General features: G+C 41.3%; 1 protein-coding gene across 1 annotated transcript; it reads right to left on the bottom strand.

Annotated features, from left to right (window-relative positions):
* Window positions 1–464: 464 nt before the first annotated feature.
* On the bottom strand, window positions 465–13,696 carry LOC306703562 (ras-related protein Ral-B). Its single transcript, XM_079169564.1, has 5 exons — window positions 13,580–13,696; window positions 3,911–4,131; window positions 3,108–3,316; window positions 2,294–2,471; window positions 465–2,152 (listed from the first exon to the last, which is right to left on the bottom strand). Exons 2-5 carry the CDS (start codon window positions 4,022–4,024, stop codon window positions 2,030–2,032), a joined length of 624 nt encoding a protein of 207 aa, XP_079025690.1. The 5' UTR covers window positions 4,025–4,131; window positions 13,580–13,696; the 3' UTR covers window positions 465–2,029.
* Window positions 13,697–15,038: the final 1,342 nt, after the last annotated feature.

The following is a 15,038-nucleotide window of genomic DNA, read 5'->3' as shown; positions in this document are numbered from 1 at the left end:
CATTACACTCATCCCGCCATGTAAGATAAGCCTATAAGGGTATTAAAATCGGTGGTAGTAGATCACGTCAAACTCAAGAAAAACAGACCGTTGGCACTCTTTTCCAGATGGCAGAGGAACAATCAATGCAAAGTGAGTAAATGTTGTTGTTTTTTGTACCAAACTGGGGCAGAGAAAGCCCCAAAGGGAACAACAAATGACAACCATAACATTTCACTTCAGTGACTAAATGCCAAAGTAACTGTACAGTGTCCATAAGTAGTGGGAGTAGTTCCATAACCCCCACCAGCCAGCGGAGGGCAATATGCACCAGTGAGTCTACTGGGGACAATGTCATTAATCGGTCTCAAAATTCAATTAGATCAAAATCTGAGTAAATCATCTCTTGCTGTGGTTAGAATATAAAATCAAAGTTAGGATTGCTCAGTGTGACATGTGTATACATTCAAAATAATGTCCAGTACTTACAAAGAAAAGAAAAAAGCATTTATTTCATTCGGCAACACTCTCGCTGCAGAGAGATAAAAGCATACTCACAGCAGTAGGAAGTGAAAGGAAACGGGAGGGTTACAAAGAATGGTTTAGGCAGTGGTAGAAACATCTTGTTCACTGTAGCACTTGATTTAACAACAGTTAAGAAGTTGGCGCCCTCTTCAAAGCTTCACTTAGAGACACAGAAAAGTAGTAGGATCTTCTGGTGAATGCACGCACACACACACACACACACACACACACACACACACACGCACTCAGTTAATAAGCATACATACTGTACATCCACAAACATTGTTTGACGTTTTGTGATTTTGTTGGCACAAATTGTTTAAAAAGATCTCCAGCGCGACGCACGAAGTCTACTTCTTAGGTATTGGCAATGTAGTGCATGATATTAAAAAGACCACGGTATAAAAAGAAAGACATATAAGAAGAAGTTATTGATTATAATGTCATCGCGGACCAGAATCATGATGGCCTCCTGGATTGTCAACACCTGTCTCACAGTACAGACTGAAAATGTCAACAGTCGTGTGAAACAGGAAGTAATCTGCAATGTGAGGAGGGTGGGAGGAGCCAGATTCCATGATTCCATACCAACATGAAAAAACACTAGTAACCACATGACAACCTTCTTTTCACAGCCTCAGAATATCTAACAATAGTATATATATATATGTTATATGAGCTCAGAGATAAATTACCTCATCATAAATTTGTTTCACAATCACCAAAGATATCGACTTGCAGCAGTCCTCCTGAAAAACTGCAAAGCATCTTCTGGGTTGATCTGCGGTTATCATATAAGGGCTGACAACAGTGGCGTAAAATAACCCCGTTTAACAATAAGACCTCTTACTGCACCGATTCTTCTGTGGTCAGAAAAACTAAAAAACAGCGGCCTCAGAGACTCAACAATGAAAAACATTCTCTCAAGTCGTAATGATGAGAGTCTGGACAGATGAATGAATGAGGCCAACATCTTCAATAGACATTAAGTGTCATCATAAATGATTACAAAAAAGGACAGACAGCAGCATTTGAGTTCCTTGTAAAATCGATGAACAGACACTCGAGGGATCTATACGAACAGATTACAATGACGCAGGTTAAGATTTAGAGCAGGTAAAGAAATGAATTAGCACTGTTAACTTGACAAAGACTCAACAAGTCTGGTGTAAAACACACTGAACCAAAGTCAAGGGCAGTATAGTCGCTGAGTTTAACAGTGGACAATGTCTTGAGCAGCAAAAGTTAGTGTCAGTGGCAGTTTGGTCATTGGCTTACTGTGAGCCATCAAGCACTGCAGGCCGAGTCACAGTCACAACAGTGGTTATCTTCCAATGAAACAGCAACTCAGATTTCATTCATGAAAAACAAAAAAATAAAAATAGGGTTGAGATTGTTCTAAACACTAAACTAAACCCAACTATTTAAAAAAAACAAGTTTAAATTGAATTTGAATGACAAGGACGCTCTGCTTTGTTCCCCAACTTCACAGTTGTATTGTGGATTGTTAAGGTCCATGAAGAGTTCAAAGTAAACAGCATCTTTCTTTGAAGCTCTTCTTGTTCTTTTTGTTTTTTCCTTTTCCGTTTTTGTCTTTGTTTTCTGACATTTTCTTGCCTCGTACTTCACGCATCAGGTCAAAGAACACCTGAGGAGTAAAAAAAAAAAGAGAAGAATGAAATCAACTAAGCACACTTAACAGTTGCAACATGAATTGAATGAAAAAACAAAATGGATATGAAAAGACATCAATTTACAGTAATGTAGAGTGCCGTGTGTGTTGCCGCACCTTGTCGACGTTGGCCCTGGTTTTGGCTGACGTCTCGACATACTGGACGCCCCACTCCTCGGCCTTCCCTCGAGCCTCATCCACAGACACCTGCCGACGCTCCTCCAGGTCAGACTTGTTCCCGACCACGAGGAGAGGGATCTTGTCCTCTTCCGCCTTCACCCGCAGGATCTGCTCCCTGCAAGCACAGCACAGATTATCTACTGTTGGTACTTTCACCAGTTCTTCTTGTGTAAATAAATCATTGTGTTTAAATCTAATATAATCTTACAAGGGACGTTCCAAACAACTCATTTCTCTGACGCTTAAACCATTTGAAATCATTAGCATTGAAGATTAGCATTTAGCAATGAATGTGTCAAATAATAATTCCCAGACAGATATAACTTTACTTGTAGTTCAGCAACATGTTGCAGTGCTACTGACTGAGATCTGCATTTGATGTTTCAGTATGTTTTTGTTAATGCTAAGGATGAATAAAGGCTGCTATCAAAACCTTCCTGCCACAACAAATCCACACTGACACTTCTCTCACTACAAATATTATGCAAAACCATCAAAGCAAATCTGTGGTGCTTTTCTAAATGCAGAGCTCCTAAACAATCTTCTTACCTGTAATGTAGGACATGTGATTGGGATTGGGCAGCAAAATAAACTGTCCATTTCTCTTCATAAGAGCGTGACCCTACCTACTACAAGTTCTATAGTTCTAGAATTGAAGGCCGATACCGATAGCAGTCCCGAGCTCCAACAGGTGCACCATTAACATTTTTTCCGGTCCCACCCAAAGACAGACGTAGGCGGGAGACGGTACCTGAACTCCACAGTGGCAGAGAAGGACTCCTGCTCTGTGATGGAGAACACCAGCAGGAAGCCCTCCCCGCTGCGGAAATAGTTGTCCCTGATGGCAGCGTAGTCCTCCTGGCCGGCTGTGTCCAGAATGTCGATCTGGACCTCCTCCCCATCCAGAACCACCTTCTTCCTGTAGCTGTCGGCCTTGGTGGGCTCGTAGTCCTCCACAAACTGGAGATGAAAAGAGACATTTCTTTGGAGATTTTCGGAGTGTGAAACATGCTGCAACTTGTGTTTAACATGCGTAAAGCATCGGTTTAGCATGAGGAGTTGTGTGTAGGCAGCCCCGCAGGTTATAGAAGCGTATCTGAGCCGTCTAATGGACAGCAGACACATGAAAAATGCAGCTGATATGCTGCTTTGGTAGCGGAGCCGATCGGTGACCGTCTCTGCCCTGCATTGAGCGATGTTGTTACAGTAAACAACATCTCCGGTCAAGCGAGCAGTGGACTCGAGAAAAGTGTCCTTTTTACGAGAATAGCTGTTAACCTTGTAGTAGTGTAGCAGCACCTCTGTGGTGGAGGAGCCACTGTTGTTTCCTATCATCACGCTCTTACTTCCATGTCACAGACAGCAGCTTCCCTGTTTTCTCAACCATTTTGCATGCAACACTTCTTGCAATTGTTTCACATTAAAAGCTTTCGATTGGAGAACACCTGCAACTTTACAATGATTAAAAAGAGAACTGGTTAGAAGTGACCAGTGCTTACTGTTTCAACCCATGCACAGCAGTTTTAGGCTGTTTCTAGGAGTGTGTTGACTCACCTCATCATACATGAACTGCAGGGTGAGGGCCGACTTCCCCACGCCTCCACTCCCCACCATTATCACCTTGTGCAGTGCCAGAGAGCTCTGGTTTTTACTTTTACCGGTAGCCATCACTGGATTCTTCTCTGTGTATCTTTCACACACTCACACACATACGCGCGCACACACACACACACTCACGCATACACTTCCTCTGCAACCAGACACTCCGACAAAACCTGTGAATGACAGAAGTGGAAACATATCAACATCTACCGAGAATAAACGGGACAGACGACAGTTGTTAAAGAGCTTTCACTATGACAGTAACCTGCCGTGCCAAGACGCTCGGCTTAGCTCCAGCACATCTTGAATCCTAACCCCCCCCTCCACCCCTCCCCATTAAAGTGCCAAATTGCCTAATCATGAATCCTAGAACTTTACAAAGTTCGCCATCAAAAGGTCGTTTTAGCTGATCGGAAGTAATGAAGCTATCATTCTCCACCGCGAGACGGCATTTAGGAATGCATTAAAAATAGGGCATCGTGTGCTAACCTCGTTAAAAAGAAGGGAGATGTCGTTGGCCATCTATCTGCACTATAATGGCCCTGCCCTTAGAAGGTGAAAGCTCAGAGTCAATTGCTTTCACCTGACTTCCATATCTTCTATCTCTGTCAGACACAACTTCCAGCCTAGAGCTACGTTGTAAACGCCTGGCTGCCATATCTTAACCGGCACAGCCTTTGGACGGACAGGAAATGGTTATATCAAGAGAGTCACATGTGCACAGAAGACAAGTCAGAACAAGTCACCAGCCTGTCATTAGTAACCATCTATAGAGAGGTCCAGGGTTGAAGTTGTGACAAAGCAGTGATGGCGGACTAGTCAGCATTATTTCATTTTGTAGACTCACTTAGTCACTTTTAAGAAACCAACGTTTTTAAGAGACTCAAAAGCTTCAAATTCTTGAGGGGAATCTACTATTTTATTTAGCAGACCAAAACGTGAAAATCTCTTAAGCTTGTCTTAACCCCAGACCTTATTTCAGGCATGTAACCAAAAAGCCATTCAAAAAAAGAAAACATTGACTTTGATGCGAGGGAACCAGAAGTGCAAAAAATGTTAACTACTTTCCAGGTTTTAGAACTCATACAACCAACATTATTGACTACTGTTCTCCACCAACACTACAAGGGCTGTTTTGGCTCTTATTAAATCTTTAACCACAACATCACATTTCTCTACGATAGCTTCACTCCAGTTGTAGGAATTAGATCTGTAGTCTTATTGCAAAGATATTGAGAATAGTTATCGCTGTATCAGCAGACACTACCATAAATAATGATCGGATGTTGTCAAAAACATCAATACTGAGTGTCCCTAGTTTGACTGAAATAGTACACTGCAAGAAAACATTCATTTACACAGCCATTGATAGAATGTTTAATGATCATTTAATCCTTCAAAAACAGGGGCTGGCATTTTACCTTTCATGGTAATAATCAATGGTTATGCGTAAATGACAGAAAATGAGACAAAAGTGACATCGTAGGCCACTGAGACTCCCAAAATGTTTCTGGGAGATCAACCAAACAGCCAATATCGTGGGGTTTTTGTTTTATGATGCAGCAGAAGTCTAGATCAATCACTTCCTGTGAACTCGCCTACTGAACTACTTCTACTGCCTTCTGTCTGTTCAGTTAACCCTCTGCTGTCTACAATGTCATAAGCCGATAGAAACGGACCTTTCACAACATCCTTCAGCAGAGATAAATAAATGCCAAATAAATCCATTAATTTGCCAAATGCATACAGTGTGAAATGTGTCATGTGGTGGGTGAGCTAACTGGCTAGCTAGCAAGTTAACAAACGGGGAAAGTTACTTTGACAATATGGGTTGTGTGCAATCTTAGGTTAGACATGTTTTACAATGAAGAATGAATGGAGGTAGATTAAAAGGACACATACACCAAATAGTGGTGCAGTATACAAATGTTTTGGTGCAGCTAAACAATTCTCTGCATGTATGAATGCAGTGAATGGTTACAATTCAATTCAATGGTCCTAGTTGTAACCAAAAATGTACCATATAAACGCATAGATCTGCTTGTTTTGTGTGTATTCCCCCCAAACAAGTTCAATATTTTGTGGAAATCATGCAACATTCCAAAATCCCCAAGCTTAACTTCCCTTGGAGAGTTGACGTGATGTCCCAACCCTTTGCAGTTCACCCTGTTGTTATATGGGCTCCACCCTTGTCAATCCTGCTGGATAGGTCAACAGTAAGCAACCAGTAATTAAACACCCAACGCACAACCAGCTACCAACAGTCAAATACACATCTGAGCAGCTGGCGATAATGTCAACAGATGTCACATCATATAGACACAAACTAACACCAGCGCAAAGGGAACACTTTGACTTGGTAGAACACAAACTTTTTCTTTACATTCTTTTCGCCGTATAATTGCATCTCTATCTGGAAAGAAAACCCTTCCCTTCTCTGTGGATGTCACACTAATGCCAGCACAGAGCTGATTCATAGCATTATTCACAGTCTGCTCCTGCTTAACCGTAAACATCTCACTTCAGCTCCAACAGCGAGACGAGTGTGCGCTGAGAGTTAACCAGACAAGGCAGAGGAGAGGAAACGTATCTGCTGATGGCAGGGAAAAAAAAAATCTCATACCTCCGACTCTGGTGGGGATTTTTAGTGTTTTCACATTAAAAAGGTTTTTCTTGTAAATGTAGCGATGATGTCGAAACATCACGGAAGCCCATGACAGCAGCTTAAAATCCTGTAAGATTTCCATATGGTTGTTGTTTTACACAAGCATTGCAAACTCCTGGTCTAGATGAACAATTTCTATGTAAGTGTGCAACTGCGCAGATGAGCTTTCGCTGCAACATTTCTTTGTGTTGTCCAGAGGCAGAGGGGAACATGTGCTTTGCATCTAATTAACCTACACTTGTATGCCAGCTACAGTGCTGTGATGGATACTGAGGATGTGGCACCGTGGACCCACTGTCCCTGACAAAGGGGATGTCTGACCTGTGCTCTTCTTCCTGTCTTTGTTATCAGTAACCAGACCAGTGAAAGAGCTCCGAGGAAGGATATCCACACACACAATAACACACCTTCTGAAAGAACACATGCTAAAGTCAGCACTTATGCATAGGGGCCACCATGTAAATTATTCACTTGTAACCCACTTCTCCGTGCTCATGCACACACACAAATCCCAATGCTAAACAAAAAGCAATCACAGACTTAAGTGGGGGGAAAGTATATGTTTGAAGACGACCTTAGAGCAGGGGATCCACCATATTTACACCAGCTCCAGTTCACCACAAGTAGCTTGAAGCCTTACAATGGAAGGCATTGGCAAACGAATAATGAATATTTAGGCCTGACCCACATATGGAACCGGAGTCTGCTTGGTGCTGGTCCTCTTTAACGGGGTGTAGAGTTGTGGAGAAGGAGGGGTGCTGTCTAAAAGACCACTCTGGCTGCTACGCTCCTGAAATATAGATGGCACCAGTGCAGTGTGGGCTATAGGAATTCATTAGGAGTCCCTCTGGAGAATGGGCCCGTGTTCCCTTCCTGCTCAACTCATCACTTCGGCATGAATCTTCCAAAGGTTCTCCGGGACTCACACAGATACTAATAAAAGATTACAGCAAGCAGATAAAGCCAAATAACTCATGTTGATGCCACGAAGCCTTGCAAATAGAAAACCTCCAATCACCCATGCTCTTATATGCGTAGACTGACATCCAGTACAAACCAATTGTCATATTCTAAAGCAAATAACATGGTGAGTGGTATTTTAATGTATTCCCAAAGTGGAGCTCTCTTTCTTCAGGTATGATCTGTCAATGAACTCTCTGTCACATGTGCAGAAGTTAAGAGTTTCACTGGTGCAAAACACAACAAGTGATGGTCAAATTCAACATCTTGTACTGTGATAACTAGATTCCACTCTGTGCTAAGTAGAATAAGTGAAATGATGTGTGTGTGTGTAAATTCAAGACATCTGAGCCAACGTTGCAGAGGCCCTGATGACCCCCTCTCTGCATTCCTGAGGACACAGGGGTGAGGGGATTTCCTCTCCTCTCTGAGGGGGAGAAAACGGGGGCTTTACTGGCCCATTAACAACCCACCAGATTCCAAGGATTCGAGAAGGAGATGAGCTCAGCGTTTCTCTCATCATCAGCGGGTCAACTGAGTCAACCAGAACAATCTGAGGTGGCCTACGGTGGGTGCTGGTTGAATTAAAACACCGTAATGTTGCACAGATGCAATGGGAGTATCCAACAGAACGTACAGGATGTGATGTCACTTGAGGAGAGACAATTGTGGTAAAATGATTGTGACCTGCAACCATTTTCGAACAGTATTAACTTGTAGCGGACCAGTGTTGAGCCGTGATCCGTACGGATTCCAACTCGTGGTTCAGGGATCTCTAAAAGTGATATTTGTTCCCTTTTTTTCTTTTGTAAAGATCCGGATCCATGATCCGTTTCTGAAGCGTGAGTTTTATGATCCGTTGCACCACTGCTAACAGACTCCCCCGTAATAGTTCAGCTGCCAGTAATACACAACTCCCTCCTTAACGCACCAGCTGCACAACTCTTGCTGTGTCTCATCAAATGTCTACCGCTCCTCGGCTGAAAAAGGTCTTTAATTTGGGGCGCTTTGCTTCTGGACAGCTACCAACCTTAACCGGTCCTAATCACGGCTCACTGTGGAGAAAACGATAGAACCTAGATGAGTCAGAACGGTTCTTCTGTGACACACAGCAACAGGGCATTAAGATCACAGAGCAACCACTGATGCACAACTAAACAGCAAATCTCAGATATGGGTTATGCAGATGCAGCAGTTATAATGGCCACTGCCAGTGGAGATGAGGAAATGACTTGGCTCACTTAATAATCCGGTACACAGCAGCAAAGAGGGAACTCTCAGAAAGACACCTACAATGCATACTAACAAGCCTCGGCCACAGAGGAGCCTTTGATGAGAGCAGGAACTAAATCCTCTCGGTGGTAGAATACTTCCTACTTCAGCGACACTGACTGAGCTGCTTTGTCACATTCGTCTCCAGTCTGAGAAATGTCTTTTTTTTTTATTCACATGGGAATCATCATCGGGGTGTAAATGAAGTGTGGTCGTCACTTATCCCATTCAGATCTATGACTCGGGCTTAAGGAGCAAAAGCATCCGCGATGACATTGTGATGCGAAAAGCTTTCCGTGGGTCTCAACTTCAACACACAGCAGATATTACATTACATTACAGATATCCTCACTAACCTCTCCACAGCCGGCCCCCGGTGATCTTATCCAAACACTCGTGTCTTTTCCATTAAGCATTCCACTGCAATGCTCCAGGGTAGATAGAAAGAAAACGTCATAACTCCCCACTACTTATTTCCCACCTTGCCATATATTTTTTTTCATTTACCCGAAAAGAAAAACACAATAGTCTCAGTTACATATCACCTACACCATGCTAGGGACCTGCGGTGCCATCATGGTTTACCACACAGGGAGTTGTAAGCCGTGACAGCACAACATCAACATCTACCCACAACCCCCCAGTGGGCCTCTCCCCCACAGCTCAGTTGTGATCATGGTGCCTGAAACCCTTTTGCAGAGTTTAAAGAACCTTATTATAACTTGTTAATCTTCCTTGCAGTAAAGCTGGGTGATAATTCAATATGAGCATTTATTGTCTTTCTAGATCAAGATATCGTGATATAAAATTACATCATCTAAATTGGTAATAACAAGCACACGCCGGATCAAATTCCTATAAAAAAAACTAATTTTCTGCACTCAATCTCTTAAGCAAATGAGAAAATACCCAGTACTTTTTATTTGTCGAATATTTATGGAACATAAAAGTATACAAAACCATGTAGTTATTTCATTTGGACTATGTATTTATTGAAATAACAGAAATACAGCCTATATTGTTGATATGAAATGAAACATATGTCGATATGTATGCGAGTAGGCCGACGTCCTATTGGCTGCTTTGTGGGGAGAAACATCCATCCAGCCTTAAATGAATAATTCCCCTGCAAGTGGAAAAATACATAATTGTCTGACTCACATATCCTGAAAGGAGTTGGGAATTTCCAGCAAAAGCAAAACTTGTGTCAAACAGTCATAGACCAAAGAAAACAGGATTTAATGCTTGCTATTTTCGGAGTCTTCTTTTACTGAAGTAAACAAGAGGGGAAATAGTATTCTATGTGCATGTGTAGGAAAATGTGCTTTAGCATATATTTTTCAGATGACTGGGATTGTTGTTGGTACCCCCAGTTACAGTTATTGACAGCTCCCTGCACCGTGCAATGGCCACAAATTCCTCAGGCATGATTCATAGTAATAAATGACATTCACACAAAAATATATAAAACTCCCTGCTGACAGAAAGCAGACAACTGAGGGCCGCTATGCATCTACATCCCTATCTCCTGCACATAACCACTCACTTTCTAAGTCCAGTAAAAAAAAAGCCATACATCATTATTTCAACCCTTTCCCTCCACTTCCAATGCCAACACCAGTAGCAGATGGTTCTCTGAGTCCTGTGCTATGACGCACAAGAGCCCGGGTCAGTCGGGAACCTCATCAGGAAATGAAAACTTGATCAGAAAAGCAGATGGACCTCTTTGGTATGAGCCAAATAGCACAAAATGCTCATCAATTCTGACACGTTGCAGTAACAGGAAGGAACCAGAGGGATTACCATGAAGAGAAACATTCAAGTGAAAAAAGAGCCTGTGTGGAGCATCAAGAATGCCTGTGTGGAGCACACTGTCGGGATAAACATCCCGACAGTGTTGACAGGGAAAAGGGATGAACGCAGGGCCAGCTCTGCAGCATTCACCAGACCTTTCTTCACCTCTGATGTCATTCGCTTGCAATGGGTCTACAACTATGTAAAAATCTATCTTTCCCAGAATTAGAAGTTGTTGTTTGCATTATTAAGCAGCTAGAATGTTGGTCAAAGCTGATCAATGCACTGACTCTCTTTCATTAGTTTCAGTCCCTGTATTTTCTAAAACAATTAATCATGCTATGTTGGGAAAAACACTTAAAACTTGCATGATGTAGTTATAAATTATATCAGCCATCAATAGTACCAAAACAAAAACCATCCACCACTGGTGGAGCCCTACAACACTGCAAAACCAATTCCTGAATTGGGTTCCCTGGCCAAGCTCCGGTTGGGCTGTAGAATCAGCGTTGTGCTCATGGGTTGATTATAAGAGGGAGGTGACCGCATGTCATTCCAGATGAGTTAAATATTCAATATCGCATAGCCTTTTGGCACAACACTCTTCAGAGTAATGATCTGTCACTTAAGAATCAGTGATCTCACTCAAGCTGTCAGTATCCTCCGAGGCTTTTGACCGTTTCCCCCCTACGGGCTTGAGCGTTGGTTTGTATGTTTCGGAGAGCAAACTCACAGAGAGCACCGCTGTGGTCTCACACACAACATCAGCTAATGGTTGTTTGCTATGCGGGACCAGCAGGCCATGTTTAGGGCTGTGACCTTTGTGCATGTCGTGTGGTGAGGGAATCAAACAACTCTAGGGTGCAGTTGTACCACTCAGCTCTCTTTGGCTATTGAGGGTGGAGTCTGAGTTTCAATATTTACCCCGAACTCCACCACAAGACATGCTATGATTAATTCAGATTGATCTAATCAGCAGATATTCAAAGCCCCAAGAGGATCAGCGGTTTCAACATTGAATCCTATAATACAATATGAGAATAATCAAGGAGTAATCCAGACATATAAGATACCTTTACTATGAATTTTACTGGCCCTGCTGCAGCTTTACTACACATGTGATTTTCATTGACACACATTTCCAATTTAACTTTAGATACACTCTCTGATGGACAAAGAAGATTACAATTTTAATAGGTTGTTGTTTGTTATCAAGAATGTGCCTCTGAGTGTTGGAAGAACCCAGATTGTATGTATTCTCCTCTAGTCTTATTCTTTTAAACTTTATTTGGAATATTCATCACGAAGCAAGCGATTGCCTTGTGCCACATTCATCAAAGCTAATGTCTCAGAAATGTTCTGTGAAATATGTCAACGACAAACTGACTGGATAATATTGCCTAAGGGGTGTAACATATAGTCCTCTGATAAAACCAAACCAGCATTGACCGAGTGATCAATAACTCTTTCACTGCAAGTATCGAATAAATGACCGGACAAATCCGGAGTGGAGCACATCCCTCGTGCATCTGTGAACCACAAAATCACTGGATTTATCCAGCAAAGAGGATTAAGTAGGAAAGATGATCAAGTAACTGGTTAAAGATTTTTAGGTTTTAAAACTAGGCCTTAATGACCCTTGAGACACATTACTCAGGATGATGAATTGCATTTGTCACTTTCCCCTGATACCAAAACGAAGTATTATTAATGAGATGGAGCAACCGTGTATTGCTTTGTCAACACTATCCTGTCCTGAATGCCCTCGACCTGTCTGCAAACATAAAAAGGTTTGATAAGAGTTGAAAACATCCATCTGCAAAATGTAGCATCAGTAAACACAACAGTACACATGAACATCCCATTCTTGCACTAAACTAGTTTGCCTCTACCTTAAAACTGTACTAGTTTGACCGGTTTGTATTTAGCCACAAGTGACCACGTTGTTAGCAGCTTTTATTAAATGAGCAACAGATGTCCTCCTTCACTGTGTGCCAATGGGTCCACTAGAAAATAAGATTATTAACTAATTGCATTAAGCAGACTGGTCATAGAGGAAATCATATGTGACAATAACTGCATTATTATCGCATAAATACCAAGAATTAATGTGCCACACTGCATTTGCTGACAGTTGGGAATAACGTTAACTGAAGAAACCATGAGCCAGCCTTGGGTGTGTCATGTTCTCTCAGGGGGAGGTGACTTTTCAGGAAATACCGTTGGCGTAACGTTAATTATCAACGGGAATATAATTAAAACAGCTTGTCCATTTTACCTAGAGCTAATAAAGCATACTGTTAGCTTCACTAAAACCCCCCCAACAACACCAAACAGATACGTATATATATATCAAACACGTATGCTAATGTGACGCTAGCGTAGTTTACAATAGCTTTATAAGCTAACGCTAGTAACAGCAGCTGACATCAACACACAAACTCATAAACACGGACTTTGGTAATAAGACTACCGTTTTTACTACCGCAGCCCTAAATCGGGTGGAATGAATGCAAACATATGAAAACATGCATACTCTTTTCATTCATCCAGAAATAAAGAGAATTGAAGGAGTGCCAGCAAATTAAAGCAAACGTTGTCCACATCAGTAACGCTAAACAACATTGACGCTAGCTAACCTAAAGATAATTTACCAGCGATGATTAATGTTAGCATTATATTGTACCCATTAACTAAGACATGCATGACACGCAAACTACAACACTAAAGCTGACACTGAAACTTGTTAACAGTTAGTTAAAACCGATACGAATTAGGAGTTCATTTGAACGCATCATCGTTATATTAAGCGGTCACCCCACTAACGTTAGGTCCATTGCTTAAAACAGGTGTGGTACTTTGTTACTCTATAATGGCCGTGTAGAAACGTCCATGTATTCCACTCCATTAAGACATTTATGAACACTTACCAACGCAGGAGGTTTGTATTTCTGCCCTCGGTTAATGTTATCTTGATGACTGCATTAATAGAGCATGTCGGGACATTGGTTCTCCAAAAGCTAACCGCTCCTGCAACAAAAGCCCCACCTTCCGGAAGTACAAACTACAGATGACAGGATGTAACGTCATCGTCACCTCTCATCAAGTCTGTCGTTGTTGTTTGTTTAGATTTTTGCTAAAAGCAATTTATGTGTAATTGAGCTTGTTACATTTGACCCGTTCAATGCAACTAATTACTTTTTAAAAAAAGAAGAAGAAATTGTAATGTCCAGAAATCCACACACAGTGTGGCACCATATGTGTTTGTTATAGCTCTTAAATACTCTTAATTACAAATTAAATATACTCAATCATGTTGCTGACCATTTTTATATAGTTTCACATTTTTAAAATGGGTTTACCTACTGTTTCAATGCAACTTTTGAATAATGATAGCTGTTTATTGTGATGGATTACAAAGATGAGGGCTACCTTTTTTCTTTTACCATCAATTAATCAACTTATTACTTTCCTGATTGATTAACTAATCAGTCTTTTAAATTGGGAGAACTTACCCATCACGGGTTCCCAGTGCCACGGTGACATTTTCAAATGTCTTATTTTGTCCCTTCAAAACTCGAAAGATATTCATTGAATGATATAAATCTAAGAAATGTTCATATTTGAGAAGGTACATCAACAATTACTTATCAAAATTGCTGCAGATTGCAGATTTTGGTATAGAAATGAATGGAAATCAATAAATGTATAGACAAGCATGGTACAATATACAGCCACATTTTCAAAACACAGTATCACAGTTTGCAAAATGGTTAGTTGTGACGTTATGTACAAGAAATATGAAGTGGCTGAATACAAAACCAATGGTTTGACTTTTTGACAATACTATTATATCCTTATTTTTTGCAAATGGTTAGGTTATCAGTTCAGAAAACTAAGAAGCCAAAGACACTTATATGTTGTCCTATTAAAATGTAAAATGGAGCTTAGTGACGCTCTTGTAGTCTACAATGAGTAACAGTACAGCAGGCAATGCAATCTTTTTTTATTGCTATGCACTAATGGTGTCCTCTATGACCATGGAGAAGAATAAGTGAGTATAGAAAGGAAATGGAAGGATGGTTTTGGTACAACTGGGGGCGTTTTTAGTTGATTAAAAGCTCGTCACTTTGCTCTCCCGAAAGACTTTATGAGCCCAGGTTCGGAGACATTGGCCTCAAACATGAAAAAGAATAAAAACGGAGTGCACGTTTTATTTTATTTCCATCTTGATTGCAGTGGGGGAATAGAGCACACACATACAGTATGTTGCAGGTCTCAGCCCTCTAAGTATACGGCACTGATGAAGGAGCAGTTAAATGCTCTGAAGGTTTTTCTCACATATATATTCTTGGACACAGACAAAAAAAAAAAAACAGAAGCCATACT

The sequence above is a fragment of the Pholis gunnellus genome (genome assembly GCF_910591455.1).
Source record: "Pholis gunnellus genome assembly, chromosome: 12".
Lineage (NCBI taxonomy): Eukaryota > Metazoa > Chordata > Actinopteri > Perciformes > Pholidae > Pholis > Pholis gunnellus.
Note: the sequence above shows the minus strand (reverse complement) of the source record. Positions and strands in the feature narration are given on the sequence as shown.

What these genes read in the sequence shown, in the direction of transcription:
- LOC306703562 (XM_079169564.1), bottom strand. Translation starts at nt 4,024, where the DNA reads ATGGCTACCGGTAAAAGTAAAAACCAGAGCTCTCTGGCACTGCACAAG. An exon ending in TGCAGTTCATGTATGATGAG is followed by an intron (nt 3,317 to 3,910) that starts GTGAGTCAACAC and finishes TTTCATCTCCAG; the next exon opens with TTTGTGGAGGACTACGAGCC. An exon ending in CCAGGGCCAACGTCGACAAG is followed by an intron (nt 2,153 to 2,293) that starts GTGCGGCAACAC and finishes TTTACTCCTCAG; the next exon opens with GTGTTCTTTGACCTGATGCG.